This window comes from Zonotrichia leucophrys, chromosome 13, assembly GCF_028769735.1.
Source record: "Zonotrichia leucophrys gambelii isolate GWCS_2022_RI chromosome 13, RI_Zleu_2.0, whole genome shotgun sequence".
Classification (NCBI taxonomy): Eukaryota; Metazoa; Chordata; class Aves; order Passeriformes; family Passerellidae; genus Zonotrichia; species Zonotrichia leucophrys.
The window spans coordinates 848,850-875,087 of record NC_088183.1 but is presented as its reverse complement, the minus strand read 5'-3'; the positions used below and the strand labels follow the sequence as shown (position 1 = coordinate 875,087).

The following is a 26,238-nucleotide window of genomic DNA, read 5'->3' as shown; positions in this document are numbered from 1 at the left end:
AGGGCTGTCCCAGTGCTCCCAGGGCTGTGTCCCAGCTCCCAGGGTGTATCCAGGACTGTGTCCCAGTGCTCCCAGGGCTGTCCCAGTGCTCCCAGGGCTGTCCCAGCTCCCAGGGTGTATCCAGGGCCGTGTCCCAGCTCCCAGGGCTGTGTCCCAGCTCCCAGGGTGTATCCAGGGCTGGCTTTGCTGCTCTGTGCAGCAGGAACAATAGACCCCTGCACAGAGTTCCCAGCTGGGACAGTTTGCAAGCACAATCCCCTTGCTGGGGAGAGCCTGGGGCAGCTGGACAGGCTCCCACACGGCTTCCTGCTGGCACAGGGAGCCAGCTGTGGGCAGGGAAGCTTCTAAAATTAATTTCCTCTTGCCTTGGAGCATCTTCATTATAGCTCAGCATTAACATATCCCAGCCCTGTAATCATCAGTGGCTGCACTGTGTTTTGTCTGGTCCCTTCCCATTGCAGGGCTCTCCCAGCACCCAGGGCTGTGCAGGGCCAGGCTGGAGCCCTGTCCAGGGCTGTGCTTGCACCACCCTGCCATGAAATGCTGCCTCTGCTGGGCTCCAGGGTCTGTCAGTGGTGACCACCATGGACATCTGGCCATGGAGCAGCCCTGGGGCTTGGGGCTGGGGATTCTGTGGGATGGGCAGGACTGAGTGCCAGGGAGGGTTTGGGTGCCAGGAGATGAATGGTGGTGGCTCTGCGGAGGAGTTCATGGATAGGAACCACGGAGTCACCCTCCCTGGGGGGATTTAATGGATGTGAGGTTGTGGCACGTGAGGACATGGATCAGTGGTGGGCTTGGCTGTTCTGGGCAGCCTTCACACTCTCATCTTTGAGGTCTTTTCCAATCTAAGTGATTCTAAATGTGTTTCCTGGAAAAATGGTGATGTCAGGGAACAGGGTGGTCAGCCAAGGTGTCATCAGGAACAGCACAGGGAGCCCAGAAAAGTGTCTGTCTCCAGGAACTCCTTCAGAATTCATTTTCTCTTAAGTCATGAGTGGAATTTCACAGTTGCAGGAGCAGTGTGTGCGCTGGCAGGGGCTGAGGCAGGATTCCCTCCAGCAGAGGACAGCAGTGCTCACAGATCCTGAGCTCAGCCCTCTGGAAATCCAGTTCAGCGGGGATGCAGAGAGGCATTCTCGGGCTGGGAGAATGGTTTTGTCATTGCTTTGTTATACAATAAACATTTTAGGACGTGTTTGCTCCTGTTAGGAGTCCTCGTGTGCACAGTGCTGCCAAAAATGCAGCGTGGAGTGCAAACTGCCAGCAGGACTGTGTTCAGCAATGGAAAATAAAGCTGATTTTGCCCATGGTCCAGCAGTACCTGCCCACATGAAGAATGGGTTATTGGTGCTTTATGCACAGATTGAACGATGGGCATCCTGAAGGGAAGGCTCCTCATGAAAGGTTTTGGACCAAATAAGGGTAAAAAGACAAGTCCTCCTGTCAGAGATATAAATGGATGTTTTTAGCAGGGTGCTGTTGCCAGATCCCCCAGGTCTGAACCTGCTCATTGACAGCTGGGGACAGGCCTGTGGCTGCTGGTTGCTCTCAGCCTCAGCTGAGATTTTGTCTCTTCTCAGGGGGAAGATGAAGCTGTCACCCTGAAATCCTGCACCCGGCGGAAAACAGACACCATTGAGAAGAGGTTCTGCTTTGACGTGGAGGCTGTGGATCGGTGGGTGCTGCCAGGAACCTCCTGGGGCTGTGCTGGCCTGGGGAGGGAAGGGCTGTGCTCCTCCTCTGTGCTCCTTGTGCTCCTGCTCCTTGTGCTGCTGCTGCTGTGCTCTTTGCTCCCGTTCCTTGTACTCCCGTTCCTTGTGCTCCCGTTCCTTCTGCTGCTGCTGCTGTGCTCTGTGCTCCTGTTCCTTGTAATCCTGCTCCTTGTGTTGCTGCTGCTGCTGCTGTGCTCTGTGCTCCTTGTGCTGCTGTTCCTTGTGCTCCTGCTCCTGGCTGTGGGACAGTTCCTGTGCAGTTCCTGTGCAGTTCCTGTGCAGTTCCTCTCTGTCAATCACACTCAGTGAGTGGAAAGCATTAATCCAAGGAGTCACACCTTTCCCAGCCAGGTGCTCTCCGTGTATTGAGGCAGTGCTTTGGTTTACAAGCCTCTCTGACTCAAGTCTCTCTGGCTTTGAGGGTGTTTTAGCACCTCTGCAGCCTCTGGCCACACAAGGTGAGGGTTGCCAGCCTGGAGAAGGCTCTGTGGCTGTTCTGGAGGGATGTGCTGCCTCTTCCAGCATTGGAACAGTGTCAGCTTTCCTGCTGGGCTGGCTGTTACTGGTTAGTTCATCATGGATGCTGACAATGGACTCTGGCTCATGCCTCCTTTCATTCCTTTTTCCTGAAGAAGGAAAACACTTCAGCTGTGACTTATCCCACAGCAGCTGGACCAGAGGTGTGTGTGGGTTCAGTTTCTGGCACAAGGAGTGAGAGCTGTGCCATATCAGCTGGCATCATGTATGGCTTACACACACAAACAGGAAAGCCAGGCTGCTGTTGCTATTCCAAGAGGAATTTGTCACTGCCTGGGTCTCCTCACTGCAGGAGTTCCCTGCTCCAAAGGCACTCAGTGTGCTCTCCCAGTTGTGTGCCTGTCCAGCTCTCCTCCCATCTGCAGGAACTCCCTGGAGGTCTCAGAAAAACCCGAGTTCATTGAAATCTGGGTGTTGAATAATGCTGGAATGCCCTCTGGTGCCTCTGCCTGTCCAGTCTCGGGCAGTGTTTCAGTGCCAGCCCGTGGCAGGGAGGGTTGGGTGATGGAGCTTTGCCTGTGCTGGCTGAGGCTGGAGATAACCTGGGGCTGCCTCCCACTCTCTGGGGCTGTGCTTTTCTCCAGAAACCTCCAGTGTTTCTGCTGACACAGGACATTTTTTTTTTTGCTGTGCCCTGAGGATATTTTTTTATAATGTGAAAACCAAACTGAAAAGCGGGAGAAGGAGAGTGGAGCCTCAATAATTTTCTTTAGAGTGTTCAGAGGCAGCTGAAGCTTCCCTTGATGTTTGGAGCCTGCCAGGCATGGGATCAGGAGCTGCTCCAGAAATCTGCATGCTCCATGTAAATCATGGCAGTGGAGTAGCACAGGAAGGGGAAACCTGAGGAATTTCTCCTTTCATGTGCACGTTCCTGCTGCAGGGATTTGCCTGAGAGAGCAGGACACAGCTGAAGGAAAAAGCTGTTTTTTCCCAATACACAGGCAGCTCTGCATTCTCTTGGTATCAGAATTTGTCATTAGATGTCTAAAATATTGGATAAACTTAAGAGGAAGAGGAAACAAGTTTTGCTGTGCTGTGCCCAGGCTGTCTCGCTGCTCCTGGGGCAGATCTGGGTCCTGCTGTGAGTGCAGGCTGTGCTGAGATCGCCTCCATCCATCCCCCCTGCCAGCTCCGGGCTTGGCTGTCCCGCAGCTCCCAGGCAGCCTGGAGGTGGCAGCCTCGGCCTTGCTTCACACACTGAAACACAGAAACTTCTGTCAGCCCTGCGCTTTGGGAGCTCAGACAGCACAGGCTGAGGGCTGGAGCTCAGCAGGAACTCCCTAAATAGCACCAGCCAAGAGCTGTTCCTTCCTAGGTGGGAAAAAAAGTGTGTTTTTCTCCTGTAAAGATGATTCAGCACAACCAAGCTGAAAATCTGGAGCCTGGTCTGTTATTACAGCATTGCTTCCTTGTCTCAGCATCCCAGAATAGTTTCTGTTGGACCTTAAAACCCATCTCATCCCACCCCCTGCCATGGGCAGGGACACCTTGCACCAGGCCAGGTTGCTCCAACCCCCATCCAGCCTGGCCTTGGCATTTACAAATGGCTCTCATGTTCAGTATAGCACGTTAGAAGTGTTGTTACAGCAAAATTAACCCCAAATGGTGTTTTGGGTCTGCCTGAAACACACCCCCAGCGTGATGGACACTGTGTTTTACTGCTAATGCTCTTTTCTCATTAACTGAACTTGTCTGTAGTCTCTGCACATTAAATCAGGTTTGTAAACAAGGTGAGCAGGGATGTCAGGCAGTGTCTTACCCTGGGGAGGAGGAGGAGGAGGATCTCATTTGAGTGATGACAAAGGCTGTGTCATTTAGGATAATGTAGGTCATTGCTCTGGGCCAGAAGCAAACTGCTTTGAGTGCCAGCTGGCTTTTAGGGGAGCAGGAGCCCTTCAGATGCAGGGTTTGGTGTGTCAGGAGAGCAGTGAGCTCTGCAGGCACCACCATTGCCCCGTGGGCGCCCCCAGGGTGACTGGCACCACACCTGGTGCACAGTGCAACTCCAGAGCCACAATCCCAGAGCCTCTGAGGTGGGAAAAGACCCCCAACACCCCTGAGTCCCACCTGTGCCTGATCCCCACCTTGTCCCAGCCCAGAGCTCTGAGTGCCACATCCAACCCTTCCTTGGGCACTCCAGGGATGGGCACTCCAACCCTCCCTGGGCAGCTCCAGTGCCTGAGCCCCCTTTCCATGGGGAAATTCCTGCTGAAAGCAGAATTGGCACAGGGGCTGGGTGGTTGGCCTGGGCTGGGAGGGCTGCCAGGCACCTGCAGGTGCTGCCCTGAGCAGGTGGTGACCCCAGGAGGGCCGCTGGCCTTGCTCTGAGGGTGCAGGGCTCTGACAGTGCAGGAGCTGTCCCTGCTGCCCTGGCAGGTGAGCCCAGCCCTGCTGTGCTGTCCCTGTGCCTGCAGAGCCCCAGTGGGTGCAGCCTGTCCCTGTGCCCCTACTGCTGCCACCTTTCAGACACAGCCTGGGGGCTGTCACAGGCATGGGGTGGCACAGAGAGGGATGGGGCTCCTTCCCCTGGTGGCCACGGGAGCCACGGTGGCACTGACCCCTGTGGGACGTGCTGGTGGCTGTGCTGGTGGGCACCCCAACTTCCTGAGGTCAGGGTCAATCTCCCCCTTAATTCCAACTTTGCTCCCCAGCATTTTGGGATCAATCTCCCCCTTAATTCCATCTTTGCTCCCCACCATTTTGGGGTCAGTCTCCCCCTTAATTCCAGCTTTGCTCCCCAGCATTTTGGGGTCAATCTCCCCCTTGATTCCAGCTTTGCTCCCCAGCATTTTGGGGCCACATTTTGGCTCCCAAGTATTTTTGGGGTCAATCTCCCCCTTAATTCCAGCTTTGCTCCCCAGCATTTTGGGGCCACATTTTGGCTCCCCAGCATTTTTGGGGTCACACCTGGTTGCTGGTGCCAGGCCCGTGGCCATGGGCTCCTGTCAGGGCTGCTCTGCACTGGGAACATCTCCGTGCACTCAGCCCCTGTTATTAATGCACTCTTGTGTGTTTTCATCAGCAGTTTAGATTGTCTCGCTGTGATAAGCTGCTAGAGCAGTTGGAAGTTCTTATCTGTTTCTATTGCTTTCCTTATTTGTTTGTTTTCCTAGAAGAAGGAAAAGCTATTGCAGTTTCTCATTTTCTCAGTGTGCTTAGTCACAGCTCCTTAAGGCCAGGCCATTTGTCACAAAAGCTGAGATATTGAGAAAATTCAAATTTCCTGTGTGGTCTCATATGGAAAAATCTTCCATTTTTAGATTGTAGCATATTGAAAATATTCTTTCTTATTAAGTGTTTGCCATGTTCTGCTCTAGTCTCACCCTCCTACACTCCCCCCGTTTATAAATGGATTTCTTCTGATCCCAAAATGTCCCTTCCCCTCCCTGTGTCCCAGAAAAAGGCAGAGGGCTGTGGTGGGAAGTGTGGAGTGCAGGTGGAAATGTGGGATGCAGCACCTGGGAGTGCATCAGCAGCTCCTTGGTGTGTTTGCCACAAGAGCTCAGGTTCCAGGAGGGTGTCCTGCTGTCTGATGGCACAGCTGGGGCTGGCTGGGGTGGGCTGGCTCCACCTGGGCACAGGTACATCCTGTGCTGGGAGGAGGTGGGAGCTGCCCACAGCAAAATCTGTATTTGCTGTGTGTTATTTTATAAATAATTATCTGCATGAGTGACCCCCAGGATTCGGGGTTGTTTGTTGGGTGAGGGGACAAGGACAGATCAGTTTTGCTGCTCTTTTGGGAAAGGAGGGCAGAGCAGGGTTTTGCCATGGCTGTGAGAGGGGTTGGTCCTGAGGAGGCTCAGTGAGGATGGAGCTGTGTGCAGGCAGAGTTTCCTGGTGCTGCTGAGGATGGAGCTGTGTATTTCCAGCAGTGTTTCCCGGTGAGGATGGAGCAGTGTTTCCAGCAGTGTTTCCTGATTTTGGTGAGGATGGAGCTGTGTTTCCAGCAGTGTTTCCTGGTGAGGATGGAGCTGTGTTTCCAGCAGTGTTTCCTGGTGAGGATGGAGCTGTGTTCCCAGCAGTGTTTCCTGATTTTGGTGAGGATGGAGCTGTGTTTCCAGCAGTGTTTCCAGCAGTGTTTCCAGCAGTGTTTCCTGGTGAGGATGGAGCTGTGTTTCCAGCAGTGTTTCCTGATTTTGGTGAGGATGGAGCTGTGTTTCCAGCAGTGTTTCCAGCAGTGTTTCTTGGTGAGGATGGAGCTGTGTTTCCAGCAGTGTTTCCTGATTTTGGTGAGGATGGAGCTGTGTTTCCAGCAGTGTTTCCTGGTGAGGATGGAGCTGTGTTTCCAGCAGTGTTTCCTGATTTTGGTGAGGATGGAGCTGTGTTTCCAGCAGTGTTTCCAGTGCTGGCAGGAGGCTGATCCAGTGCCCAACACCCGACCTGGCTGGGAGCACACGGAACCCCGTGGGCCTCGGCCACATCCATAATGGATGAGGCGTAATGTGTGGGTGCATTTTAAATTTATCACAGCCAGGAAGATGGTTCTGCTCAGGAAAGTGATGCAATGGCTGCCCTGGCAAATAAACACTGGGGGAGGAAATGCAGGGCTATTTGCAATGGAAATTGGGTTTGATTCAGTTTCACAGCCCCTCCCCTCATGCTGTTAAAGAAGTTTGACTTTGAAGTGAAGCCCGAGGAGTTGTTATCTGCTCAGAGGCAGAGCAAACATTTGCTGTTATCACCTCTCTGCCCTGTGCTGAGGGAAGCTGGCACTCCAGATACCAGCACTGCCACTCAGGCACCGTGCTCTGCTGGAGTCCAGTGCCCAGCATGCCATGAATGGAGGGCTTACATTTCTCTGTTTCTCTGGCTAAAGAGACAGAAATGCCAGTATTTCCTCTCCTGTGTGTCTGTAGCTGAGCTAGAGCCCTTCCAGGGCTTTCTGACTGAGGTGTCTGTGCCTTCAGCAGCAGCTTGGCTTAAAGTCAGACCTAAGGCCTGGCTCAAGTGGCCACTGCAGCTCCCCAGGTACCAGGGGCTGCTCTTGAGTCACTCTGTACCTGCACAACAAGGAGCTTTGTGCAGTGTTTTGAGCATATTTGCTGCTGGATGTGGAGCATTTTCCCTCTAAGATGAGGCGATGGTTAAGTGGTTTCCTCTTCCCTCCTAAGTGAGTAAACTTCCAAACCACTAAGCTGGTGAGTATTGACTGACTCACCAGTGGGATTAGCAGAGATCAAGCACATTATGTCTGGTTTTTGGACCTGGGCACAGCTTCCCCTGGTGGGACAGGGCTGAGCTGCCGTGTGCCTGCTGAGAGCTGGGCTGGCTGGATGGGGAGTGCAGTTAGGAGAAGGGTTAATCCTCAGTCCCTGCCCTGTGCGTGCCACAGAGCAGCAGCAGAGGGGCCAAGCCCACCTCTTGAGAGCCCCTGTTAAAGTTTAATTTTCTTACAGGCTCTTATCAAGGACCAAAGGGCATCTGCAGAGCGCTGGTGCAGCTCATGCATTCCGGCTGAACCACCCTTGGGGAGTTCAAGTTAGAAATCACCCCTCTGCCCACCTTTATCAGGTTTGGGGGTTGGGTACTGAGCAGAGCCTACGTGCTCAGTGCACACTCTGCAGGTGGTTGGCAGCTCCTGAGGTTTAATCCCCTTCCCTTCCCTCTTTCCCTGTGCCCTGCAGCACTGGAGCAGTGCTCCTGTGTCCTTGCAGAGCCCCTGCTCTGCTGGGCTGGGAGCAGCAGCGCCAGACAGACACACGGACAGGTCTGTCTGTCTGGGAGCAGTGCTGGGGGGATGCAGACCAGCCCAAAGGCACCAGGCTGGGGAGGAGCAGGCTTGGCCAGCTGAGCGTGTTGGGATCCAGGCTGCAGGATGGGCTGGGATGTGGGGATGGGAACCCTGGGAGCTCACAGCAAGCAGGGCACACAGGGATGGCAGCCCTGGGCTGGGGTCACAGCTCCCACCCTCTGTATCCCCACACCTGAGGCTGTGCAAACGCTCTGTCTTGTCAAATCCACCCTCACCCTGCAGGTCACAGAGCAGGGAATGGAGCTTTGACTCCTTGCTGGGAAGGGTGATCCAGAGCAGGCACAGCATCCACTGAGGAGCGTGGAGGTGGCGTTGGCCCTCGGGCAAGGGCAGTGCCACTGCTGTCCCTGCCCCTGTGCCGTGTGTGCAGCACCCAGGCCTGTCCTTTCCCCTCTCATTACAGTGAAGGAGCAGTCCCAGGGCAGTTTGCTGGGGGCTGGCTTGGCAGGGCAGCCCAGGGCTGCGGTGTGTGTGGCAGTGCTGGGGCAGGAGCAGCACCCTGCACACCCTGGGGCTCCTGCCCTGCTCCTGGAGGGGGACGCGGGCCAGCATCGTGTCACTGCCACTGCTGTGTCCTACAGCAGGGTATGGACAGGGCGCAGCCATGAGGGCATGGACACCTCAAGGATGAAACGCTTTGCACAGCAGAAGGTCTCCTCTGTGAGCTTGGTGCTTGGGGTGCTGCTGAGACACGGGCTGGGATGTGTGGGGCTCTGCTTGCTTGCTTCCCTTCCTTGCCTTCTCCTGCCATTGCATGCACGTGCTCTACCCAGTGCAGGTGAGCTGGCTGGCCGAGGGCCAGAGGAGGAATTTGGCACCCAGCTCTCGCACAAAACCACTGGAACGGTGTGCTGATTGTTGGAGATCCCTCTGCTCCTTGCTGACCCTGGCCAGGACCTGCAGGGGTGTCCAAGGCTTTTGTCCTGCTGTGCTGGGGCTTGCCTAGGAGGGAGCTTGTCCTGCTTCCCTCTCATGAAAGATTCATCTCTGCCACCCTGCTCCCCATCCTGCAGTTCGCTGACAGCGTTCCCTTTCTCCCGCAGGCCCGGGGTCATCACCATGCAGGCGCTCTCGGAGGAGGACCGGCGGCTCTGGATGGAGGCCATGGACGGCCGGGAGCCGGTGAGCAGCGATTTGGGGGCACAAAGCTGAGAAAATCGTGGTGATCCCTCGGGAGCCCGGGCAGAGCGCTCCCTGCAGAGCCTGCCAGCCACGCAGGGAGCTGTAACCGTGGGGCAGCCTCTGCCTCCTGCCAAGAGAATCCTTTAATCCCTTGGTTAAATATTTGAGGTAATACTGTATCTCCCGTGCTTGGATTGCTTGGAGGTGCGGTGGAGAGGAGGAGGGTAGGCTTGGCCAGCACAAACATGCTGCTCTGCCGTGCTGAAAGGAAAACATGGCAAAAAGAGCAGTGGAAGAAAGCGCGTTGTAGATTTGCAGGGCTTTTGGAGTCCCGCGGCTCCTTGGCAGCCGTTCCTGGGGCTGCTGGAGGATCGGAGGTTTCGTGTGAGCGGAGGAGTGCGGCCCCCGTTCTTCCCCGTGTCTGCTCCTGCTGTGCCAAAGGCTTCCTCACCTCTGGAAGGGATTCTGGAGGTTTGCAGAAAGCTCATTGTTGTTAGTTTGTATTTTGGAATGCATTTGCAAACCTCACTGCCGGCTTGAGGAGCATTGGCTGGCTCTGAGCGGGTCCCTCAGGGGTGCTGGGGTCACGGTGTGGCACAGCCCAGCTTTGTGGGGTGACTCTCCTGTGGCATTTACAGCACTGCTGAGCAGCCAGGACAGTCTGGCCTCTGTGCCTGTGGCCAACAGCGTTTTGGGATATGGAGAGAAGCCATGTGGAGAGCCAGAGCAGCCTGGGCTGTTTGAGCAGGTTTGAGCAGACCTCCCCAGATTCATGGAAAGGTTCTTGTTTGTCAGGAGAAATGTTCATTGGAGCCAGGTGAGGCATGGACACACGAGGCTGTTCTGAGTGCTGGACCTGGTCAGGCACTCGCTTTTGGAACGTGCAGCAGCTGGGAGATCAGGAGGCTGCGTGTGGGAGGTGCTGCCCTGCATTTCAGGGAAGGGATTGCGTGGTGGATTGCAGCCAGGTCCCAGCCTGGAGCTGTAGATCCATCAGGTAATTCAGGTAGGACGGGAGCTCAGGAGGTTTCTGGTCCAACCTCCTGCTCAGAGCAGGTTGCTCGGGTTGGGGCTGGGAGCATCCGAGGGAGGAGAGGGCACAGCCTGCCTGGGCTCCAGCCCAGCTGCTGCCCTGGCCTCCTGACCCCAAGGCTGAACCTCTCTTGCTCCAATTTACACCCACCCACAGAAGCTGTGGTTGCCCCATCCCTGGTCCAGATCCACACTGGATAGGGGTGGATGAGGTTTAAGGGCCTTGCCAATTTAAACCATTCCATGATTGATTCTCTGGTTCTGTGACAGCCTCTGCTCCCTTTTTCTGTCACCTGTTGGAAAGGGGCCCAGCCTGCTCCTCCACCCTTGGCTCTGGACCCCTGGAGCAGCTAGGGTGCCCTCCTAAACAACCCCCTGCCTTGATTCTGGTGGCACCATTTCTTCAGAAACCAAATGGGCACTGCTGCTCCTCATCTGAATGGAGTCTTGTGCTCCTCCAGCCTGCTCCCCTGCCGCCCACTGCCCACCCCTGCTGGGAGCTGCTGTGGCAGGGATGGCAAAGCCACTCAGCTGCCATGGGAGCCGCAGGAAAGCGGTCACCCAGCTGTGTGTGAGCTGCTGATGGTGCCAGGGGCAGCACAGGAGCAGAGGCACTCTGCAGAGGTGCAGACACGCATCCTGGCTGCTTGCAGAGAGCTGTGCATGCCAAAGGTTCTGTGGAGCAACCAGGACAGGGCTGTCTGGATTATCCAGTTCTAGAATCTGGTCATGAGAGCTCCTTCCAAGCCATGCAGGTGGTGGTGCCGCCTGCATGCTGCTGCTCTCCCCTATCGTGCCCATCAGCTCACCCAGCACGGTGTCAGGGCTGTGGCTGTGCATTAGTGCCATACCTTGTGGCACTTCATTGCTTACACTGCCCTTGCAGGTGTGGAGTGGGAGCGATGGGAATGCTGCCTGCATGGAAAGGGATCCAGGAGACACTTTGCTGCTGAAGGTGGAGTGTGTTGACACATGAGGCAGCTCCCTGTCCTCAGCTATCCTCCTCCATCCATCAGAAATGCAGCTGTGGGCTGTTCTGTTTGGGTTCTTATCTTACAACACCGGGGTGCAGCGCGTTATCTTCGTGTTACCTATTCCACGGGGATTTCCTTGAGCAAGAGATGAGGGTTTGACCTTTGGACTCCTAGAAATATCCATCCTGTGCTTTGACTGTATTTCTGTAACCAGAACCCTACTGGAAAGAATGTCTGGTTTTCCTTTGATTTGACTGCAGAGTGTGGGAAAGGATTGGCACGGTGGGGATGGTAATTCCATGAGCAAATTCAGCCTGTGCAGAGATTAGCGCGGACTGGAGTTTGTTTCTTAATTATAATGAAAAAAGTAAACCCAAATGTCAAATTACATCTTAGTGAGATTTAAACACAGAATGTGGCTGCATTAGCCAAGACATTTGTCACAACTTGAGAAGATTTACGCTGTGTCTCCCAGTCAGAGCAGCTCCAGACAGCCCTCATCACGCCGTTAACTCTTACCACTTGTTATTCATTTGGATAAAGCCCCCGTGTTGACTTTGGGTTTTCTTCCATGTTGCAGAGGCTGGAAACAGGAGAAACTGCTAACTCCATGACGGAGCAGCGGTGTTTGGTTTTGTTAAGATGCTCAGGATCAGTTTCTTATGGATTTTCTCCTCTGCTGATGCAGTTTGCAAATGTATGTGGTGGAGGCCAGGGTGATTCTGAAACTTCCTTGGAACCTGAGTCAGGAATAAAAGCTGTGTTGGCTGATGGTGGCTGTGCTGGGCTGTGGGTTTAGGAGAGACACAAATTAGGCTGTGTCTTGTGGCGAGGAACAAGGTAAGCGTTTAGGTAAGGTTGTGGTGAATGAGGGAAGAGGAGGAAGAGGAGGAGGAGGCTCAGGGGAGCCCTTGTGGCTCTGCACAACTCCCTTACAGGAGGGGACAGCCGGGGGGTCAAGCTGGGAACAGGGACAGGAGGAGAGGGAACGGCCTCAGGCTGGGGCAGGGCAGGCTCAGGGTGGGCACAGCAGGAATTTCCCCATGGAAAGGGGGCTCAGGCACTGGAACTGCCCAGGGAGGGTTGGATCCCCATCCCTGGAGTGCTCAATGAAGGGCTGGAGGTGGCACTGGGGGCTCTGGGCTGGGGACAGGGTGGGGATGATGGGCTGGGAGGGCTTTTCCCCAGCGGTGCCGGAGCCGTGGCTGCTCCCCACTAGATGGCAGCTGAGACCGGCCACTCTGGGCACCTGTGCCCGGGGTGACACCGCACCCGCACCCCCGGGCAGCGATGTGACCCCGGCCCACACCCAGGGGCTGAGGGGCTGCTCAGAGGGGGGACAGCGCTCACCTCCCGGCTGTGTCCCCAAGCTCACAGCCCCAAACCTCCCGTGTCCCTCCCGTGTCCCTCCCGTGTCCCTCCTCTGTTCTCTGCCTCCCCCTCCTGCAGTGTGTCCCCTCAGTGTGTGCTGGCTCCTCCACACGGGCTGGGTGCCACTCTGGTTGTGCCTCTGGAGCTCCCTGTGCCCTGCTCCTGTCCCAGTGCTCCTGGTGGCACACCTGTCGGTGGTCCTGGCACACCTGTCGGTGGTCCTGGCAAATCTCTCAGTGGTCCTGGCACATCTCTCAGTGGTCCTGGAGCTCCTCCAGCCCTGCTGCTGGAGATGCCACCCGTGTTCCTGTGGCACTGGCAGCAGAGCCCAGCCCCACATTCCTGCCCAGCACACCTCTCACCTCCTCCTTGGATATTGCTTCTGGGAATTCTTTCTGAAATAGTTTTTCGTTTTCCTTGTCTAATTATACAAAATGGTGAGAGATTTATTTCCCAGTGGAAATGCTGTCCTTTGAACTCACTCCAGTGCTTTCAGCCTCGGCATTCCTGTTATTTTGGCTCATTCAAGAAATAAATTCACTTGAAGGACTCCACTCCCAGTGTGGCTGCAGGGGGAAGGACAGGCACCCCTGCTCTCCTCCCAACCCCTTGCACTGCCCTGGCACTCACTGGAGCTGCAGGTGTGCTCTGTGCTGTGAGTCCATCTCAGCTGTCAGGGATGGTAGAGGAAGCCTCACCCAGAGCACCTGTGGGCACAGGCAGTGTCTGTGGCCTGAGCTCTGAGCGTGGGTGATCGCCGTGTTCCTGTTCCCTGCTCTGCTCTGCTCTCCCTGGGTCTGCTCCCTGCCTGCCTCTGCTCTGCCTTCCTCACAGCCCTTTTCATGCTCAGCTTTGATTATGCTCTCAGTCCCACAGACGTGTTTTTGTCAGCTTGCTGGAAAATATGTTTTTTTGTGTATTCTGTTTTGCAGGTTTTCATGGCCTTCATCCTGCCTGGGTTTGTTTGCTTACAGCAGATTTCTTTTGTTGTTCTCTATGACCTGAGTCATTCCTGTTGCTGCTTCTCCATCTCCCTGTCTCTCTCTTTAGTGAACAGAACATTTTTTCCCCACTCTGCCCACTCCTGTGTCTAAGTTTCTATTGTTTGCTGCTTCTCTTTGCCTCCACTCTGTTGCCCAGCCCAGACAACCCAGTGAACTTCCCCTGAACTGGGGCTCAGTCTCTCCATGCTCTGGGGGCACTGGTGCCACCCCCCAGTGCAGGGAGCTGTGGTGATGGTGAGTCCCACTGGGACCCAACCGGCCCAGGGCAGCCCCTGCTTGGCTTGTTTTGCATCCCACAGCTCAAGATTATTGCCCCCAAAAATTCTTTGTCCTTTTTGGGGACAAGGTGGTAGCAGAGGATCCTCAGAGAAGCTCGGTCCATGTCATGTTCCATGTTATTCTCAGATCATGTGCTCTTGCTGCTGATCCCTCCCTCTCCCTCTCCTGTTTGGTAACCCTTTAAGCCTGTAATAGCAGTAACTTTACATGGAGTTTGTAAGCTTTTATTTTGCTTCTAAAGCACTTAAGCCAGCGAGGTCTTAAGCCTTGACTTCAGGCTTTTATTCCTGGTTCCAGCAACTGCTGCTGCAGTGGCTGACGGCTCGCCCAGCTGGAGTCCTGTGGCTGCTGGGGTTTGTCCTCTGCTTAAGAAGCAGTTTCAGGGAAAAATACTTAGAGAAGCATTACAGATAATTTTTAAAAGAGAAAAGAGCCCTCTGGATTGCTCTTACACACCTAAAAGTGCTGTCCCACCCAGTTCTGGCAAGTGAGTGACCTCTGGTTGCAGCTGTGCTGTTGGGGTGTCCAGGAGCAGAGCAGAGCTCCTGTCTCTGGTGTGAATACCTCACCGTGGCTGTAATGCATTCCTTGCTCTTCCTTGGGGCCTGTGCTGCAGAAATTGGCTGTGGAAGTTTGGCTTTGCCTGCATGCTGGGCTGGCTGGTCCCAGGACACCAGTGGGGTTTTGTTCTCCCTTTGGTTGTCTCTGGTGGGGACCCAGTGACAGCCACTGATCTCCTTCTGTCACTGCTGATAACCCCAAGAGGAGCTCACAGGGTCAGGGCTGGGCATGTGGCTGTGGGTCCTGGTCCTCAGGACATGGCACAACACTCATCTCCCACATGGGACAGCCACCAGCTCTGCTGCAGGAGTGTTCAGGTGGCTTTGGGCTCAGGGTGGGCTGGCTCTGTGGGTGCCTGGGCCATGGGGATAATCGAACCTGGATTGCAGCACAGATGTGGAACAGGACGGAGCAGCTGCGTGCAGCAACTTGTTTGTGAGCCTGGGCCCAGAGAGGTGAGCCAGCCCCAGGGCAGGGAGCAGGGTGCTTGCATCCAGGGGTTTGGTGTCATGGTTTGGTGGGAACGTGCTGTCCACCCTGCAGCCATGCTGGCAGCCTCAGCAGGGAGGCACAGAGCTCAGCTGGAGTGACACACCAAAGAGAGCACACTCACTTTCCTTTCCTCTCTTTATCACCTCTGCTTCGAGTTATTTGATCAGGCAATTCAACAAACATGTAGAAATTCAGGGAATAGCTCCATGTTGGGAGAACAAATTTCCCTGCCAATTTAAATAGACTATTAGAGTATTGTTTCCTACTTTAAATTAAAAATTAAAGTAAATGGTTCATGCTACAATGACTCACAAAGCCAGCCTCTTCCATTTAAGCAGTGATTTACTGTCCTGCTGCAGCCCCATCACCATCCCTCACCTGGGGATTTTTCTTCTCCCAACTGCAGCCCCAGAAGAAGGTCTTTGGACTCTATTGTTTTGATAATTTTATTTCTGTGTTCACCCTGGGTTTGTCATTGCTGGCAGATCTGTGTGTGGAGCTGGGCTCTGCAGGATCAGGAGCAGGATTGGCATCAGGAGCAGGACTGGATCAGGAGCAGGATTGGATCAGGAGCAGGCTCAGGCCATGGCAGGGTGGATGTGTCCCGTGCTGTCTCTCACCAGTATTATTTGGATGGTGGGAATGGTGGAGGGGAGTGCTGGCAGCCCCTGGGTGGGTCCATGCAGGGCTGAGGGTTTCCCAGGGAGGTTGGGAGTGTTGTGGAATTTCAGGTCCTGTCTGGGAGGGATAAATGTGCTGCTCCAGTTTTGGACAGGGACACCAGGAGCCTTTACAGCCCCATTGGGCTGGTTCCCAAGGCCAGGGAAGAACCTTGTGCCGCGTCCCAGGATTGCCAAGAGACCTCTGCAGCCACGCTGGGCTTAGGGAAGTGTCTGTGGGAGAGGAGGGATGGGACTGTGTCCCCTTTCTGCTGCTTTCCCCAGGGCTCAGGGTCTGTGCTGCCCCACAGTGTCCCCAGGTGCAAAGGGGGATTGAAAGGGGTCTCAGCTCAGGGATGTCCCAGTCCTTGAAGCTCCAGGCAGCGGTGCCTGAGCCAGTCCTGGCACGGAGCCACCCGGGCAGTGTCAAACCTCTCTCACAGAGGAGGAGCGCCAGGCACGGCTGTGTTACAGTTATTTTAAAAATAAAGATGACACTGTCATTTAAAATTAGGCTGGTTTTGATGTGTTGAGAGCCCGTGTTCGTCAGCAGACGCTGGGAGGAGGAAGGGCGTGTGTGCTGGCCGGGCTCCAGGCAGAGCTGCCGCAGGAGGATGTGCGAGCTGTTGCTCAAGCATCCCAGAAAACTTGGGGAAGCTTAGAGCAGTGCAAGTTTTCACTTTTAATCAGTTATTCGAGTGATCCCAACATGTCTGCTTCGCTGGACCCGCTTAGAAATGCCGCTCTGGGAAACTTTAGGCGCTTTAGTTATTCCAGAAATGTATTTTGTTGGAGCAGTTGACCTTTAGCTGGGTTATTCCGAGGCTGCAGCGTATCTGACAGGCTCAGCTCCCCTCGCTCCCACCCAGCCCCAGCGTGGCTGCTGCTGCTGCATTCCCTGCTCTGGGGGAGCCGTGGGGAGCTGGCAGTGTCTCCCAGGTGGTTTCCCCATCCTGACCCAGGTGATTGTTCCCTTGGGTGACAAACAGGGTTATATAACTGCGCTGAGCTCAGCAGCCCAGCTGGCTGGCGGGGAGCCCGGCTGGCCTCGGCTCCAGGGGCCCTTGGGAATGCCTGCACTTGTAATAAAATGTGGGCTTGCTTTTAATTAGAACCATCCTTTAGCTCAGCTCCGAGAGACAGAGGAGCAAGACCCATGTAGGGGATTCAAGCCCCCCAGATGCTGCATTTGTGATAGATTTCTCTTTTCTGTCCTTTGGTCAGGCCCAGGGTATAAGTTTGAAGCTGGAATTTTTATTAGAAGGAAGGAATAGGAGAGAGAAAGGGGGACACGAGGTGGGAGGTGGCTCTGACTGTGATGAACAGTAGGTTGGGAGGAAAGGAAGGAAGGAAGGAAGGAAGGAGCTGCCAGGGTCCCTGGCCACCCTCTTCCAAATGAACAGCTTCGTCTGCATGACATAAACCAGCATTTCACAGTGGGGTTCTGCTGCCCTGCCAAGTTCTCCACTTGGGAAAGTAAGGCGTAATTTTCCTTCCCCTCCTGCTGCAGAGAGGTTTGCAGGGATGTGGGCTGGGAGAGATCATACTCCTCTCTATATCCTTCTGGCTCTCAGAGCAGGGCAGGTTATTTCTAACCACAACACAGTGTAGTCTAGCTCTGAAAATCCTGCTTGTAGTACGAAAACCTGGCTCTCGGACAGAAATAGAACAGGGTTGATAAGGCAGAGCCAGAAACAAGGGCTGATTTCATCCAGGTTGCCAGGTGTCCTGCTTTTAACAAGGAAACAGGCTTTTTGTACATGAGCTTTGCTGGGATGCTGCTCCAGGGCTGTGTCCCAGTGAAGCAGCTCCCAGTGCCAAGCTCAGGGGCAGGTTTGGAGGGTCCATCTCCCTTTTCTCTTCTTCCTTCTCTCCATTCTTCCTCTGAGCCCTTCCTGCTGCTGCAGGGACAGGGTACAGGGTGCCTGCTGCCCCAGGCCTGTGCCATCTCTGGGTGCCAGAGCTCCAGCCCTGTCTGGCCACCCCTGTGCCCATGGAGGGCCCTGCAGGACAGGCTGGGGGCTGTGGGGACACGATCAGGAGCATCCCTGGTGCCCTGGTGAGGAGGGCATCAAGAGGAAAGGCAGCTGAGGTGTGGAGAGGGAAGGGTGGGATCCCCAGCTCTCCCTGCTCAGGCAGGGCTCTCTGGGGTGCTGGGGGTGCTGCAGACACCCAGCAGCAGCTGAGTCAGCCAGGGTGGCCAGGCTCCAGCTGGAGCTCTGCTCTCCAGCCCATTTGCCCTTATAAAAAGGGTTGCAAAACTCATGTGGAATGTCTGTGCTGCTCTGCCCATGGCTCCCCAGGCTGGCCCAGCGTGGCTGGGAAGCCACTTGGGCTACCAGTTCTGAGGGAATGTCATATCTATTAATACCCCTTGGGCTTGTGCATCTCTGGAGCTGAAAGTTGAGAGACTCATTCCTGGCTGTTTTGAGGATTTCTGAATATGAATCACAAGGAAATTGCATAACACTGCAGCATTTCCTCCCATTGCTCTGGACCTTGCAAACACCCCTCTCCCCCAGGGAGCCCAGGGAACTCTGGCAGGGCTGGCCCATTCTGAGAGTCCAAATGGAAACTCTGGCTGGGAGGGAAGGTCCCAGCACCAGGGAAGGGAGTGTGAGGTGGAATCTTCCACAGCAGGACTTGGAGCTGAAATCCTCCTTGCATGGAGATGCCCCTCTCTGCAAAGCAGGGTGCTGGCCTCCTGCTCTCCAGCTTTCCTGAAATCCCTCTTTCCTCTGAGCAGCTGGGCAATCCTTTCCTCTAGATTTTAGCCATTGAGTAGAATTTCACGCCAGTATTGGAATTTGAAGGATTTTGGGAGCTGTGCTGAACACTGTGCAGCCTCCAAGGGATGCAGCTTAGGTTGGGCCATTTTGGATTTTAAAGGAAAGTGAATGAAACTTAAAATGAAGCAAGTGCCTTAGGAAATCATAGCCCGTGTCTTGTGGAGGTTAATGAGCACCATGGGCAGCAGCGTGACCTCTGAAATGAGGAAATAAAAATGAAATTACGCAACATCATCTTTTGTAGTTCCCCTTCCAACCCCAGCTACTTCCTTTTCCTTTTCTTTTCCCACAGCCCAGTGTCATCCCAAACCACTCACACACCCATTTGCTCTTTGCACGTCATGTGTGCAAAGTTTCGTTAGGATCAGGTTGGAAAACTGATGGGTTGAATTCTTCTTGATTTATCAGTGCACAAGCAGAAAGTGCATCAGATGATGGAGAGTGGCTGTAGGACTGTTTTAGGCCCTGGATGGTGTCTGAGGGCTGGTTCAGGCCCTGGATGTGTTGTAGAGGTGTTTCAGGCCCTGGATGTGTCTGAGGGCTGTTTCAGGCCCTGGATGGTGGCTCTTGGTGGCTGTAGGAGCATTTTAGGCCCTCAGTGATGGCCATCAGTGGTTGTGGAGGTGGTTGAGGCTCCAGATGGTGGCTGTCAGTGGCTGTAGGAGTGTTTGAGGCTCCAGATGGTGTCTTTCAAAGGGTTTCTGATGAGGAAAATCCACAGCTGACGCTTGCATGATGCACAGCTCCAGTGTGGGGTGTGAGGCAGTGGCAGGACTGAATTTGGAGGGCAAAGCACCTGCAGTGCTGCTCCTGCCCAGGCTGTGGTCCACGAGAGGTTGGGACATGGATCCAGGAGCCAGCAGTGTGGGTGGGTGACCCCAGCTCATCCCTGGGCTCATCCCTGGGCTCCATGGAGCAGGAGCTGCCTCCTGGGCCCTGTGCTCCTCTACCACACCCTCCAACATCTCAGAGCTCTTAATCATCCCTATAAAACCATTTCCTCTGCAAAACAAAGCATGTGTTTGGTGAAATGTCTCAGCAAAGGAAATAACTGGTTCTTTGATGAATTATCTTAAATATCAAGTTCATAATTGAGCATAGTGCAAGTGTCAAAGTAGTCATGAGTTGTAACTGCTCTCATAAAATTTATCTTTTTGGATTACTTACAGATGCATCTTGGAATTTTTCAATAATAGCTTGCAAAGGTCTTCTTTAAGCTTCCAGACAGCAATTATCCTGCAGGAATGAAGCAGCAGTAGCTTCTGCTAAAAAAAATTATACAATCTGGTTTTGTTCAGGATATTTTACCATCTACAGTAGGAGTTTAGAAAACTAAATACAAGACATAAAGGTCTGTAAGTTTTGTACTATCTCTATATATATTTTTCTATACACATCATTTCTGAAACTGCCTGGGAGGATATTTTGGCTCTGGAAACACAATCAAAAGGGAATAATTAGTGAGAGAGATGTTGGAGCATGGCAGTGCTGCAGGGCAGGGATTTGTCTCCACGTTAGTCACTGGTCCCAATTCTGGGAGTTTTATAACCCAGCCTGTTCCCACACGTGTCCATGGACCACAGCCCCTTCACCTCCCAGCAACGTTTCTTCCCTCTCATTTCCCACCCCTTGTCAGTGACTAATGCTGCAAAGTGAAAGAAGCTTTTCATTTCACGAGAAACTCTCTGGGTTTGGGGCTGTTTCCTCCAGAGTGTGTTAACAACAGGACAAACAGCGTGTGGGCATAAAAATACACTCATTTATTGGTGTTTTATTGTGTATTTATTGGTGTTTTATTGTCTGGCCCGTGCTGGGTGATGTGTGTGTCTGCAGATCCTGCCTGCCCTGTGCTGGGCAGAGCTCAGAGCACTGTGCTGGATGCTGCCACCCTGACAGTGGCACTGTCCCTTTGTGCTGTCCCCTCGTGCTCCCCTGGCCACAGCCTGGCATGGCAGTGGTGCAAACACCTCTGAGAGAGGGGCTGAGGGCAGGGAGACCAAATCCAGCACTGGCAGCTGTGTGGAAGAGGGTTCAGGAGAGCTTTTCCAAGGTGCTCCCAGCCCATCTCTGCCAGGACAGAGGTGCTGCAGCCCTGGGCTCGGTGCTGTGTGTGGTGTGGGAACAGCAGGAACCTCTGTGGAATCCTGCACCCTCTCCCAGGGGGAGCCTGGTCCATGAACTCACTCACATGTGTGTGAGGCTCAATCTTCAAGTGCATCTTCTGCTTTAAGCCCTGCCTGCTATCAGAGCTGTTTTGAAGGAGTGGAATATCAGCATCCCTGGGCCAGGCTGGGCAGGGGAGCTTTGCCAAGGCACGAGCCCAAGGGCTCCAGCAGGGCAGGGCTGACCCTTGGGCCACTGGAGGAGCCTCACTGCTGGAGCTCTATACAGCAGCCCTTTCCTCAGACTTGGAAACTTTCTCTTATCCAGAAAAATCTCCCTCTGAAAGACTTGAGGCAGAATAGGAGAAGTATTTTTGAAAAAGGAAGGGATATTGCAGACTTGGGGCTTGGCTAAAGCCCTGCTGGTGTGGAGCTGTGTTAGTGGATTAACAGACACAAGGGATAAAAGGTTTGTCCTTGATAAGATGGGTGTAGGGTGGCAGTGACTCTGTGTTTTATGGCTGCCGTTGACCTTTGTGTGAAACTTCCCTCTTGCTGTGTGCACACTTTGCAGTTAATGGCAAAGGCATATTGTGTTTCCTTGTCTGCCCTTTTCCCTTGTTTTAAGAGCAGGCTCTGGTGATAACAACCTCTGCTGTTTCATGGATCCAGACTGGGAGAGCAAACGTGCGGGCAGAGGATGTCCCTGGAGCTGCTGTGCACCAGGAGTTGGAATGGTTTGGGTTGGAAGGACCCTCAGGCTCCTCTCATCCCCCCCTGCCATGGGCAGGGACCCCTCCCCTGTCCCAGGGTGCTCCAAGGCTGACCCTTGGCTGTGTTTAGTGTTACCTGTGTGTGAGCCAGGGCATGAAATCTGTGTGATCCCAGGTTTGGGTGACTTTGGGGGACAGGCTGAGCCCAGTCCCTGCTGGGACCCCCCAACAGAGGGAGGGCTCTGAGGTCGGAGGGAGAACTTCCCCAGGGAAGGCTGGCTGTGGTGGGCACTGCTGCCAGGGCAGCCCGCGGGTGTTTTCCTTCCCTCTTTCCACTTATTCCATTTTCTTGATATAAACACTGTTCCTAGAGGAGAACTCTCTTGCTGACTGCAGCTGCTTTTGCTGCTGAATCATCCCCCGCCTGCCAGATGTGGCTGATGGATTTTCTCTGCAAACAATCCTCTCTGCTTGGGCTGGTGTTACACAGCCAGGTGTCCTGGCAGGGGGAGAGGGAAGGAGCTCCTTGGAGGGGCCAGAACCTGCCCAACGCCCAGCTCTGAGCTGCTCCATTGGGTCTGTGCTTCCCTGAGCAGGTGCTGGGTGATGGAGCTGGTCCAGGGTGTCCTGCAGTGCCCAGCTCAGGAATGGCCTGGGTCTGGGTCACCTCCAGGGAAGGGATCTGTTTGTGTGCCCTGCTGCTGCCGTGCCTGGGGTGGTGCTCACAGGAGCAGGGGAGAGATGAGAATCTTGACTCCATGTTTCAGAAGGCTGATTTATTATTTTATCATATATATTATATTAAAAGAAAATTATACATTAGAACTAAAAGAATAGAAGAAAGGATTTAATCAGAAGGCTAGCAAAGGAAAGGAAGGGATGATAATAAAAGAATAGGAAGGAATGATAATAAAATAATAGAAAATAGTGATAATAAAATCTTGTGACTGACCAGAGAGTCCGAGACAGCTGGACTGTGATTTGCCATTAATTAGAAACAACCCCATGAGACCAATCACAGATGCACCTGTTGCATTCCACAGCAGCAGATAATCATTGTTTACATTTCATTTCTGAGGCCTCTCAGCTTCTCAGGAGAAAAATCCTAGCAAAAAGATCTTTTATAAAACACGTCTGTGACACACGCCCTGTGGCACACGGCCTTGCTGGGAGGTTTTGGTGCTGGGGTGAGCAGCAGGGAGTGCCAGCAGTGCCCAGGCCTGGCTCTGACCCTCTGAGAGCCCCCCAGCAGCTCCCCAGGCCCGTCCTGCAGCTGCAGCTCCTGGGGGAGATGCCCAGCAGGGACCCTGGGGAAGCACAGAGCACCAGGGCTCCTGCTGGTGCCAGGGCTGGGATGCTGGAGCCCAGCCCTGCCCTGTTGCTGCTGGTGTTGCTATCAACACGGCCTTTGGAGGCTTGCCCTGCTGGCTATTTTGGGAGGCAGCATGTGATGCAGGCAGCTGCCCTTGCAGGGGCTCCCAGCCCTGCTCCCCACAGCCTCAGCAGCCTGTGCTGTTCTGTGCCCCCTCAGCCACATCCAGGTGCTGCTGGGGCTCTGGGCTGGGTGGGAGTGCTCCTGGTGAGCGCTGAAGGATTATCCTAAACCATTTTACTCTGTTGAGCTGGGGAAATACAACCTGTCTGAGGGCTGATCTTCTTACAGCTGCTGTTGGTATTATCCTGGGCTTTTAAAGTGCCCTCACGTGGTGATTAAACCTTGTGCCAGTGTTTTCCCTTTTTATTGTGTCCACTGAGGTGTCCCTTTGCTCTCCAGCTGCCAAGCTTGGTGGTGTGATCAGGGTGGGAGGAGGAACATGGATATTGGAGAGGTTTGGGATGGAGCCCTGCTGGTGGCTGTGCTGAGTGCACTCCGTGCCTCACCCTGCTGCACTCCTTGTGCTCTCTGAATCAAGGACATTTCTTTTCCTCTCCCTCCCTTTGCCTGGCTCTTTGCTCAGGCTGTACCTGAGGAGGGGATGCCTGCTCCCTGCCCCAGCTGCACCTGCCAGGGGTTCCTGCAATGCCCATAGGGGAATTTTCTGCTTTGCTCTGAGTTTACATCCTCTGTGTGTGTCCTTCAGGAGAGGAGTCAGAATCATGGAGCAGTTTGGAGGAGTCACAGAACCATGGAGCAGTTTGGGTTGGAAGGGACCTTTAAAGGTCATCCAGTCCAGCCCCAACTCCATTTTGTTTAGAAGCCTCTAATTTCAGTTTTTACCTGGTCCATCCCATTTGCATTCTTTATTTTAAGAGCTGTCCTAGGCAGTATTTTAAACAGCTCCAGAGCTGGGCCAGCCCAGCATTTGTGTGCAGAGGTCATGGTGGTGTTTGGGGACCTGGCTGCTGGGGGAGGTCTGGCAGCAGCCACACTGTGGTGGCACCAGCTGTGCCAGGGTCTTCACAAGGCTTTCTGCTTGTGTTTTCCAGGTGTACAACTCCAACAAGGACAGCCAGAGCGAAGGCAGTGAGTATTTCTGCTCCAGCCTGACCCTGAAGGTGGCTGAGCTGTGGGAGGGTCAGCAGGGGATGCTGGTGGCACTGGGCTGGGGGGTGACAGGGCTCAGTGTGGGCACCCCAGGGTGGCACCCAGCAGGGACCAGGGGCAGAAAGCTGCTGGTGGGGCCTGGGGCGGTGCAGAGCAGGGCCAGGCAGTGCCTGCATCCCTCTGGGTGTGTCCCCTCCTGCCCCACACTGTGTCCCCACCCCAGTGGCACTGCAGGGTGGCCTCGGGACCTCTCCTGAAGGGGACACCTGGGACCAGGCAGCGCTCCTCTCTGAGCAGAATGTGCAGGGTGAGTGTGTCTTTCCAAGGGGGGATTGGAGCAGAAATACAGGAGTAAGGAATTCCTGCCTTGTCAAGATTGTCAACAAGAGCCCTTAAAAATAAAAATCTTTTTATTGTGGTTCAGGCAATCAAAGCCCTGGGTCAGGAAAGCACTTGTTTTCTTTCTAGAGGAGCAGTTGCACCTGGTCCTGCCTCTTATGTCCTGTGTTTTAAACCCTTAATTGAGCCATTTCCCAGTAGGTTGGATTTGCCATAATTGCAATTCTGCAGCCCCAGTCCCTTCCCTCAGAGCCAGGGCCAGGCCTGGGTTTGCTGTTCAGTGCTTGGTTCATTTTAGTGCTGCCTCAGACACGACATTTCCATCTGCAGCCCCAGCATTTCTCTCTCGGTAATTGGTATAATTTGCAGCTGATGTTCCTCACACCCATTCCAGGCCTTGCACAGAGCAGTCTCTGCCCCCTCTGTGGCTCCCTTTCCCTCTGCCCCTCTCTGCCATCAGCTGCACATCCATCCTTTCCTGCCTGTTCACCTGCCCTGTGCCCCCAGGTGCCCCAGCAGAGCTCAGGGCTGGGCTGGGAGGGCAGGGTGGTCCCTGGGGTGGGAGCCCTGCTGGAACAGCTCCTCTGTCCCCTTTTCCTGGGGGCAGGAGGAGTTTGTGGGGTGCAGAGCCCAGGGTGACTCAGCTCCGTGAGCTGTCAGTGCTCTGTGTCCCTGCACACAGCTCTGCCAGCTCTGTGCCTGCTGCTGGGGCTCAGGAGACCATTTGGGCTTTCTTAAAAATGAGAATGGCCCTTCCTGTCTGTCCTTGTGTGTCCTCCCTGGTTCTGGGAGCAGGCTGGGACCCCTGAGGTGCTCCCAACCCCTCTGCTGGTGTCAGCAGAGGGCTGGCTGTTCCAGCCCCACTAAACCCCTGTTCAGAGCTCTGCCTGCCTCCCAGGCACTCTGAAATCCATTCAGCTCCTGCCTGGCTGCCAGCAGCCCTTGATGCAGGGTTTTCCTGCAGGGACCTGCAGTGAGTGTGGGGATGGAGGGGTGTGGATGCAGTTCCTGATGCACCCTCCACACCTCTGCCTCCTGCCTGCACCTCTGGAGCCTGGCAGTGCCTCCCCGTGCTGTGGAGGCACTCTCAGGACGCTGTGGTTTTGCAGAGATTCTGGGTTTGCTGTCCTGCTGTGTGGCCAGATGGCCGTGGGCCTGTGGGTGATTTATCTGGTGTGCTGTGGAGGGGCTGAGGGCTGTCACTGAACCATCAGAGCCAGGGGAATTGAGATGCTCTACTTTGCTAAGCAGAAGGACTTGCCCTGCTCCATGGAAACAAATCCTCCAGGCCATTTGTGCTCACTGCATGGAACAGCACAAAATTCCTCCTCTCCCTTCCTTCCCACCATTTCACTCTCCATCCTCCACATCCACTCCTGAGTCCCTTTGGCTGCCCTGTGTGCTGTGCCCTTGTCTGGGTGCTCTTCCCAGCAATCACAGTCATGGAATCACAGAGTATTTTGGGTTGAAAAGGCTTTAGAGCTCCTCTCTGCCATGGCAGGGACACTTCCCACTGTTCCAGTTTGCTCCCAGCCCTGTCTATCCTGGCCTTGGGCACTGCCAGGGATCCAGGGGCAGCCACAGCTGTGCCAGGGCCTGCCCACCCTCATTGTAAAAAACTTCTTCCATTCTCTAACCTAATCTGACCCTCACTCTTCCTTTCCCAATCTTGGCAGCTCACTGGTAGTTAGAGCCCTGAGAACTCATTTCTGGTGAGACCTGAAAGCTCATTCCTCTGCTCTCTGCTTCATGATTTTTCCCCTTCTCTGTGGTTCTTATTTCCAAAATGTCTCTGAAAGAATTCAAGCCCGTGGTGCTTGCATGGCCCAGTGTGGTGGGGAGGCAGAGGAGCTGCTCTGACCTTGCCTGCCCTGACACAGCTGGAGCCAGGCTGAGGAGCTGATTCAGCCCCTGCCCCCTTCCCTTCACCCCGATGTCACACCAGTGTAAAGGGAGGGAATTAATGGATTAAACAGAAATAATCTGCCAGGCAAAAATAGAACAGGATGAGAGCAGTTGAGCAGCCCTTGGAATGTGGTGCTGCTGAAGGTCAGGTGAGCTGGGGGTGGGTGGGAGCAGCTGCTGTGCAGGTGTGCATGTCCCCTGTGCTGATGTGAAGTGTTCCTGGATGGGTCCAGCCTGGGCAGGGCAGCTCCTGCTGCTGGGGGAAGAGCCTGAGACACGTGTGGGGGCCTGGAGCTGAGCCTCACACCTGCCCTGGGCAGGGACAGCTCCAGGGAGGCTCCTCCACCTCCTCAGCCAGGCAGGGACAGCTCAGATTGGAACATAGGGAGGATTTCTTCTCTGGAGGG

The 26,238-nt window shown here is 54.5% G+C and overlaps 1 protein-coding gene across 3 annotated transcripts in view; it reads left to right on the top strand.

The window, feature by feature from the left end:
- Positions 1-26,238, top strand: part of ARHGAP26 (Rho GTPase activating protein 26) — a 99,397-nt gene that overhangs the window by 22,892 nt on the left and 50,267 nt on the right. For all 3 annotated transcript variants that reach the window (XM_064724611.1, XM_064724609.1, XM_064724610.1), the window contains exons 10-12: positions 1,584-1,678; positions 9,048-9,126; positions 23,530-23,566. In XM_064724611.1, the coding sequence (XP_064580681.1) occupies positions 1,584-1,678; positions 9,048-9,126; positions 23,530-23,566 (211 nt within the window). The remainder of the gene's footprint in view (positions 1-1,583; positions 1,679-9,047; positions 9,127-23,529; positions 23,567-26,238) is intronic.